Source organism: Notolepis coatsorum (assembly GCF_963971535.1).
Source record: "Notolepis coatsorum genome assembly, chromosome: 4".
Lineage (NCBI taxonomy): Eukaryota > Metazoa > Chordata > Actinopteri > Aulopiformes > Paralepididae > Notolepis > Notolepis coatsorum.
The window spans coordinates 543233-553232 of NC_140168.1; the positions used below are offsets into that span (position 1 = coordinate 543233).

The 10000-nt window shown below is 42.6% G+C and overlaps 1 protein-coding gene across 3 annotated transcripts in view; it reads right to left on the reverse strand.

The window, feature by feature from the left end:
- Positions 1–10000, reverse strand: part of tmem269 (transmembrane protein 269) — a 29284-nt gene that overhangs the window by 18155 nt on the left and 1129 nt on the right. The window contains exons 2-5 of one of the 3 annotated variants that reach the window (XM_084313259.1): positions 8874–8930; positions 7363–7429; positions 4636–4783; positions 1516–1613 (exon numbers count right to left, since the gene is read on the reverse strand). In XM_084313259.1, the coding sequence (XP_084169385.1) occupies positions 1516–1613; positions 4636–4676 (139 nt within the window). In that variant the 5' untranslated portion in view covers positions 4677–4783; positions 7363–7429; positions 8874–8930. Of the gene's footprint in view, positions 1–1515; positions 1614–4635; positions 4784–5509; positions 5892–7362; positions 7430–8873; positions 8931–10000 lie in introns of those variants that run through there. The other 2 variants (XM_084313258.1, XM_084313260.1) reach the window with 2 other exon arrangements.

Sequence of the window (10000 nt, forward strand, 5' to 3'; positions counted from 1 at the left end):
TGTCCTTCTCCGCGCGGAGCAGCGGCGGTCGCGTCTCTCTCCCCGCCGCGGGACGAGGATGAGGTGATTCTAACGGAACGCGCTGGAATCCCACAGAACACCCCCCCCCCCCCGGTTCAACAATTTTAGCAATTCCAGATATGCGAGAGAGCCCTAAAGCGACGGGATAACACGGACAATCGGAGCGTGAGCCTGTGGAATGAGGCGCTGCTTGATCAGAAAGTAATTGTTCAATTGACAAAAAAACATGACGGGAACAACACCCCCCCCCCCCCCCGGTCCCACCTGCAAAGTCATGCAGAAAAAAACACTGTCGGGACACAAAGGCCCCTGAAATGTGAGTGAGGGCCACACAACGCATTGTCACGGCACCTGGGAGCTATTTTTGGGGGCCGCTGAGAAACATTTTCCAAACCTGCACACTAAGGGGGGGGGGGCATGTTTTTTAGTTGTTTACGCGTTGGATGCACTGTACGTGATGTCGCGGTCTTTGGAAAACATAAACGTGCCGACGGTTGTGGGATTTTGAAAGCTCCGCGTTTTGCTTCGTTTGCGATCTCGTGACGACGGACGGCGGGACCTCAGGAGTTGGATCTCTCGGGTCGACTCCTTTCTCGCTCTCGTGAGCCGCGCCATGACACCGAGCGCCACACAGAGACACTCCTCCTCCTCCTCCTCCTCCTCCTCCTCCTCCTCCCCCTCCTCCCCCTCCTCCTCCTCCTCCTCCTCCTCCTCCTCCTCCTCCTCCCTCTACCTCCTCCTCCTCTCCTCCTCCTCCCTCCTCCTCCTCCTCCTCCTCCTCCTCCTCCTCCCCCGCTGCGGTGACTTCACCTCCTCCACTGACATCGCCTGCATTATTTACACGGCGACGACAATGCGTGGTGTACTTTACATCCCTCCACCGCCACGCCGTGACCTGAATGTGCAACACCGTGTCGCTCCTGCCTTATTTTTACACTTAACGGTTCTTTATTTCAGTGTTAAAAGTTGTCTTAATATTTCTCTAATTGTAGTCTATATTTTGTGATGCTGTGTGAAAGGGGGGAGACTACGGTGTAACTCGTCTCTGTTTAACTGTGCCCGTGACAAATACATTAATCTTGAATGGTGAATGACACCTTCTTAAACCTGAGGTGTGATCTTCACATGTGTTATAACAACACACAGGTGAAGAGCACTGCAGTGGCAAAGCTTTACATTTTGGGATTTGTTACTGCTATGTCACCATTATTACACTATTAGTCATGTCTCTATCATGTATATATCATGTACTATGTCATGTATATATCATCTACCATGTCATGTCTATCACTATGCAATGCATCCAATAACGTGTGTTTGTTTGATTATTTTCAGTTACACCGTCTGGCCACAAGGCCGCTTGAGTTAAACAAATTAAAATTAAATGATTTAACTGGTATAATCCATGCAAAGAGTGCGCAGTGACCCCCATATCCAAAAGGAAGTTAAGCCCTGAAAAGAGCTAACGAGCAAAAAAAAGAAAACTCCACTCACCCAGTGCAGAGCAAGCATCTAGTCGCCTGGCAACCGCTCCGTCGGCCAAATCCAGCAGGTAGCCAATCAGGACGAGCCAGCATGCTGCATAATGGTGCCTGGACCAAAGAGAGGCGACGGTTTAGCTATTTGACAACAAAAACAACCCGTGTCGAGGGGCAGCCGACTGGCACGACATTCTCTGCATGTGGAACAATGTGGGGAAAGGCTACAATTCGTTTACAGTATAGTCCAACCTTTATGAATATTATCTTTAAAATACATAACAACTAACTACTTATACACCTGGCATATAACATGCACACATAATGCTTTTAATTATATTCTTATATAGTCTTACATATAATTATATATATATATAATATATATATATATATATATATATATATATATATATATATAATATATATATAATATGTCCACATAATGTCTGTATATACCTGCATATAATCCTTTCATATATCTGTATATATCTATATCTGTACATATCTCTTACCTACTCTTACTAGTTACACTGCTGGCCAGTATGACTTACTACCATAGTGTCTTTATACCTGTATCACTGTACATATTAATACTATATCTATATCTGTACATATCTCTTACCTACTCTTACTAGTTACACTGCTGGCCAGTATGACTTACTACCATAGTGTCTTTATACCTGTATCACTGTACATATTAATACTATATCTATATCTGTACATATCTCTTACCTACTCTTACTAGTTACCTGCTGGCCAGTATGACTTACTACCATAGTGTCTTTATACCTGTATCACTGTACATATTAATACTATATCATATATCTGTACATATCTCTTACCTACTCTTACTAGTTACACTGCTGGCCAGTATGACTTACTACCATAGTGTCTTTATACCTGTATCACTGTACATATTAATACTATATCTATATCTGTACATATCTCTTACCTACTCTTACTAGTTACACTGCTGGCCAGTATGACTTACTACCATAGTGTCTTTATACCTGTATCACTGTACATATTAATACTATATCTATATCTGTACATATCTCTTACCTACTCTTACTAGTTACACTGCTGGCCAGTATGACTTACTACCATAGTGTATTTATACCTGTATCACTGTACATATTAATACTATATCTATATCTGTACATATCTCTTACCTACTCTTACTAGTTACACTGCTGGCCAGTATGACTTACTACCATAGTGTCTTTATACCTGTATCACTGTACATATTAATACTATATCTATATCTGTACATATCTCTTACCTACTCTTACTAGTTACACTGCTGGCCAGTATGACTTACTACCATAGTGTCTTTATACCTGTATCACTGTACATATTAATACTATATCTATATCTGTACATATCTCTTACCTACTCTTACTAGTTACACTGCTGGCCAGTATGACTTACTACCATAGTGTCTTTATACCTGTATCACTGTACATATTAATACTATATCTATATCTGTACATATCTCTTACCTACTCTTACTAGTTACACTGCTGGTATGACTTACTACCATAGTGTACCATAATACTACAACTCTGTACATACATCTGATTAGCACTATTACTCAGTAGTACTAATTTATATATGTTATACTAGGTTTAGTCATCTGTACATTATTACTATTGCACTTTACTGTTACGCACTCTGGTTGGATGCCAAACTTCTTTTCGTTGTACTGTATTGTGGTTTTAAGTACCTGGGCGTCGGCATCACAGAGGACCTGACATGGACAACACACAGACACCGATCAAAAAGGCAAAGCAGCGCCTCGACGCGGCATGGCCACCTTCATTTCATTATGTCTTGTGTGTGTATGTGATGAATAAACCTCTTCAATCTTGTACTTTGTACTTTGCTGTATAATGACAATACATTTTTTATCTAAACTGTGTTTTTTCTAGGGATTAGTGGTCAAACGTTTCTCTCATGACACCAGGTGATCTGAGCTCCAGGTCTAGTTTCACCCCCTGCAGCTCGGCTGTCCCCCTTCATCCAATCAGGAGAGAGAACTACACTCCACACTGGACATTTTGTTTTAAGCAAATATGTGAAAGATGAGCATGATTTCTTGAAATAAGTCAAAAATATCTAGGGTTCCCTCTTCTGATTGGATACAGTGGGAACAGGATACAAGGAAGTGTATTTTGTGTTTACTGCAGAGTGGAGGGACTGGGAGACCCATGTTACTGACCAGACACTCTATATCAGTGATGACTGTTTACTGCAGAGTGGAGGGACTGAGAGACCCATGTTACTGACCAGACACTCTATATCAGTGATGTCTGTTTACTGCAGAGTGGAGGGACTGGGAGACCCATGTTACTGACCAGACACTCTATATCAGTGATGTCTGTTTACTGCAGAGTGGAGGGACTGAGAGACCCATGTTACTGACCAGACACTCTATATCAGTGATGTCTGTTTACTGCAGAGTGGAGGGACTGGGAGACCCATGTTACTGACCAGACACTCTATATCAGTGATGTCTGTTTACTGCAGAGTGGAGGACTGGGAGACCCATGTTACTGACCAGACACTCTATATCAGTGATGGCTGTTTACTGCAGAGTGGAGGGACTGGGAGACCCATGTTACTGACCAGACACTCTATATCAGTGATGACTGTTTACTGCAGAGTGGAGGGACTGGGAGACCCATGTTACTGACCAGACACTCTGTATCAGTGATGGCTGTTTACTGCAGAGTGGAGGGACTGGGAGACCCATGTTACTGACCAGACACTATATATCAGTGATGACTGTTTACTGCAGAGTGGAGGGACTGGGAGACCCATGTTACTGACCAGACACTCTATATCAGTGATGGCTGACAGAGTGTAGAGCTACTGTATTTAACACGTATTTGAATAAAAGAATACACCACCAACACCGGTTCTGAAAAGTGGAGCGACACACACACGCACACACCCGCCAGCAGACAGTAAACATGGACTCGCATTCCCTTTGAAATCCGTTCCAATCCCGAATGAACCCACGAGGGCAGATGGACACAGGCGGGGATTTTTGGCCACAACACACTCGCGGCCCAGGGTTGAAGTCCGACGCCTGTTTCAGCCAATAAAATCCAAACAGTGCGTGTTCACTCACCCGTTCAGACTGCTGAGAATGGACGCCATGCCCATGACCATGTTGCACACCGACAAGGCATTAGCAGCATTTTTACGGGCAAACTCCTTTATCTGCAGTCCTGTGGCCTGCTCACTCAAGAAGAGCTTGTTGGTACGCTGGAAGAAACCTGAGACCACAAAGTGACAACAGTTAGTAGTGGTCTGGGAAACGGCTGACAAGGTGCTGTGTGAAGAAACACAAACAACACTACTGGGATCTTGGGGCTATAGACAAGGCTGACCCTTTGGGACCATCAATAATTGATTGGGGGAAGAAAAAAACAGTCCGTTTCAGATGACTGTGTGTGAATGGCAATAGCTTGATCAAATATATCCCATTTGTGTACAAGTAGGCTATGATCCCATCCCAGTTTGCCGTTAGGGGTGGACGGGAAGGGGAAAAAGTGTTTTAAGATGTGTGTAAAGTAATCAAACATGAAAATCAGTTGCGTTTGAATAATTATAGTGAATGTCGAATAGAACCTATAGTTGGAATCCATATCAACATATGTTGTAGTGTATTTTGTTCAATTATTATGTATATTTATTCTTTTTTATAATGGTGCTATAGATAGATCTTTTTTTTAGCTTTATAAAAGGTGCTCTTCCCCCACATAAATGACTATTCATCATTTTAAAAACTTTGACGGGTCCAAAATTAACGTTGTTGTTTACATGTTGCATACATGTATCCCCTCCCCCCACGTGGAACGCCCCAGATTGGATAAACGCGCGAGCTCGTTGAGACATGCTGACGAGCCAGTTCTTTAGATCTTAGTGGCTCAATGTTATCTATAGCACCTTTAAAACCATCCAATTGGATTGATCAGCTCATAGAAAGAAACATGACTTACCAAGCCGTATGCTTAGTGGACGGAGAGACCCAACACTAATCCATTGTTTCAGAACGAAACGCTAAAATGTAGGCATTTGTTACCGTCATACAATCAAGGAGGTGCAGCCTATGCAGCATGCAACGTTAGGGATTGCCTAAAAATGACTTGCTAATCTCTCAGTTAGTTTCTAAAAGACAGTACACACCTGACACACATTCTGTGAGTGGCGCGGGGAAATAGTCATAGTTGCATGCGGTCATAAATGTCAATAACCCGATAGCATCTGTATGCGAAGAAGTGTCCAAAGGGGTATGCAGAGAATGTCAAAAGGATACAATGCAGTATTTGAACGAGACACATTCCAATGATCAATGATCAGAGGTAGGTCAACTGCACACAGAGACTGGTGTGTGTGTGGGGGGGGGGGGGGGGGGGGACAGGACAGGCTATGGACATTTAAGGACTACGACATGCACCATTCGACTTTAAAAAACGGCCACGGCTACTATTGTCGAGTTAAACACGACAGTATTGACACATAGAGGAGGCGGACGTTCCATTAGCCTATTAACCTGATAAAACACGGACCTGGAACGAGGACACGCCAGTGGTTTACATGCCGAAGCTAACGGCTAAAACAAATCTATTATTAGCACTCGATGTGTAGCCTAGTTCTTTCTCGTTCCACTGCGTAGCTTGTGCAACAAAAAAAAAGCTACAATAAAAACAGCTCTCGTTCTGGTAGACCACAGTGTTTGTGTGCGTTTGTCTGTGGGGAGAGAAAAAAAACAGGTGTTGTGGTACAAACGATACGCAGTCGAATACTAACTAGAGACATGTGGGGATTTAATGTCCCTTCTAGTCTGGCTCAAACACCGACAAGTACTGTGGCGCTCCGTAACCGAGCGTAGGAAACCATGGTGGGAAGAGGCTAGAGATTGAAGTCATCTTACTCAACAAGACACTTTAGACACTGTAGCTTGTACCCCCTGGAAAACTGTGATGGTTTTTAATGAACACAAACCAAGCAATCTTTGTTTCTCTTGGCCTTGGTATCTTGTTGAGTTTAGATGTTCCCACAAAAGTATTTCTTTTTCCTAACGTGATAAAAACTAGCCAAGAGAATGCACTCTGATAAAAAAGAAAGAAAAGAAAGACCCGTTAACATTAGGGGTGGGGGAATAGAAATCGATACAGCGATATAGCGTGGGGGGGGCTTTGCGTGCCGATATTACATTGATACAGTGACGGCAAGTATCAATGTTTATTTTGAAAAGGTTTTGGCTCGGTAATCCCATTTTACTGCAATACAAATGATTGGAATGAGGTGAACAGACTAAAAACGTCAGTTAGATAAAAACGGACGATGTATGTATATTTTAACAAGGTTTTCCGTCTGGGACATAATTAATAGTTAATAATAATCAAGTTGTGGTCAGTGTGTGTTAAAGAGGCTCTATGCAATTTGTTGTACATTGTTTCATGTACAGTTGGCCAGTTTGTGATGCACACCAACGAATCCGATAGGCTTTCATCTCAATTCTGTGAATAAATTCATAATTCCAGCTTTTTAATGGGAATGTCATCTTCTTCAGTGACACAAATATACCGATGTATCGCAAATGATGACATTTCTCGCGATACATCGATTATCGCGCGATGTTATGGTTAATCCGAGAGGGCCAAATGAAGTATCGGTATGGTATCGTCCCACCCCTACACGTAACGTATTGAAGTACTTCTCTAGTGTTGCAACCCTTCAACAACAACAAAAAAGAAAACAAACAACTCTGATCCAAAAAAAGAAACAAAAAGAACTCTATAGCCAAATCTAACTTGTATTTGTGAAAGGGTTAAAGTCATGTTCCTACTATTATGTTTTTCACACTGAGCTTCGTGTGATTCCCAAGCCTGACGAGCTCAAGAGACTCTCTTCATCTGAAAGAGAACAGCGTGTGAGACACAGCAGAAAGAGCCAACAACCATGTACACTTCACATGCTTTTAATATTACCATTATTTATAAAAGAAAAATTAATTATATATATATATATATATTTATTTACACAATCTACAACCTGGCATTCTCGAATGACTAATCTAAAAGCCTCTAATGGAAGAAAAAAAACACAAAAAAAAAACACACTGAATCAATGAATGCAGATTCTGCCATTCATCTGAAATTCATTCAAAAAAAAAGGTTAGTCAGAATATCCTGAGTTATCAACTGACGTCACAATCTACACAGTTTTTAAGACGGGGGGGGACACTCATGCAGTCGGTTGGGCTCGATCTGTGGGGGTTGATCATCTCATGGTCATCAAAGCGGTCACCCTCTTGACTACATGGTCACTGCGTTGTGTCTCTGAGAGGCGGCCGGAGCCACGAGCCACACGTTGGTGTGTTGGAGCCAGTCCCTCCTGCACTGCCTAATGAGGGCAAAGCATGATGGGAAACCCCCCCCCACCCCCCCCCCTTGTTGTGTAACTACACTGCTGCGTTACCTGGTAACGGACTTAACGACTACTAGAAAAACAAAAAAGGGGGGGACACTTCACAACTGGGAACATGTAGAATGTACCGTAGATACCGGACACTTCTAAGTCAGGTATCCAATTTATTTAAAAAAAAAATAAAAAAAAATGTTTTAAAACGTGATGAAACTAGAAAAGCTAAATAGAATTGCAGTGTACGGTCAGTGAAGCTGGAGAAAAAGAATAAAAATAGAAAAACTGTACATACATGTTACCCCCCCCCCCCTTGTATAGGCCTACACTGTTGCCTGTGTGTTGGTATGCGTGTTATGTAAAAAAAAGATTTTTTTTTTTTATTATAATAATGTTAGGATACTTTGAAACCACTTTTATCAGCGGGGACCTTCAAGTACCTTTCACACGTTATATGTTTGTGTGTCTGTGTGCTAAAGACACGCCATGGCCAGGTCAGCGCTACACACGTGCCTCCGACACAGACCGTGGTCTAGAGAACAGTCGCTCATGGAGGGGATTTGTGGGCTTATGGACCGAACCCAAGCCGCCTAATGGCTGGTTCGTCGGCTCGGACCTCCACTTTGTGCTCTAACTTCTCCTCTTCGTGGGCAGATCTCTCTCGTTCCCGAGTCGCTGTGGCCAAAAAACGACCTATTCCAACTCGACCCGCATAGCCGTACTTTTGAAACCCAACACCTACCACCGTGCCGTGAAGAAAGCGTATCATAAACATTTCAATGAATACGTTGCCCGTCTTTCATTGTCTTCTTTGATTACAGGTAAACCTAAGCTAATCCCTTTGCCGTTGACCTACTCTGCGCTCTGGGTGGTCAGCCTACAGTAAACACAGTGTAATACAGGTTAGAGAAGGTAGGTGGAGGAACCAGCGCCTACCGGAGGATGGGGTCAGCAGAATCATGATGGTCTCTGGGTCGGCTCACAGCACAGCAGCTGAAACAGCAAGACGGACATAAATAAACACCAGGACTCACTTCCTGCTTATGAATGAACCCTTCCACTACCACAATGGTTAACCCTTTCACTGCGACAATACAGAAGGGTTAACCCCTTTCACTGCCACACGACAAAAGGGTTAGCCCTTTCACTACCACACTACACAGAAGGTTAACCCTTTCACTACCACACTACCAAAATGGTTACCCCTTTCACTGTGACAATACAGAAGGTTAACCCTTTCACTACCACACTAAACCTTCTGTAGTGTGGTAGTGAAAGGGTTAAATGAATCACAGTAACATGTATAGTAACTGTGTTTATCATTACATTTTTCTTTTCCTTTTTTTGACTAGTTTCAGGCTCTGTAAATGTAAACAAAATGTATATTCCCAAAAAGCAGTGTGCACTTTTTTTTTTATAGATTAGATTCAAATCTATTGTCGTTATAGAGCACATTAAGTACAGCACAGCGAAAAGTAAAAGTGCAATAGTAATATACAATGTTGTACAGGTGATTCAACTGGGGGATAAAATAGATAGATTACTAGCACTACCGACTGAGTGAGTAATACTGCTATAATCAGATGTATGTGCAGAGTTGTAGTATGTACAATATGTACAACATGTATTGCATTAACCATTTAATAACACCTGAAAGAAGATAGAAAACTGTGATTAGCCTATTCAAGAACATTATGCAATTGAACTACTCAACTTTATTTCTACTAAGTACATAACAAAAGGGAATCCAAGGTGGTTTGCTGTAGGCAATATATTACCCATCTCCATTTGCCAAGAAAAGTCACAATAACCATCCTAATGGAGACATGAACAGATGCACAGCTCGTTATGAGTTATGAGTTATGTGCTAGACTCGCTGTAAAGGACCACCCTGTGTGTCGCTACATCAGGCCCTGTCTCATGTGCGCCTCTCCGGGGCCTGCTACAGCAGAACAGCCGAGTCACCATCACGCACACTGTGGCGTGCACACACAGCTCTGTCTCGATGCACATTCAGGCGAGTCAAACATGAGAACACACAGTCAAAAGATATACAGACTCAA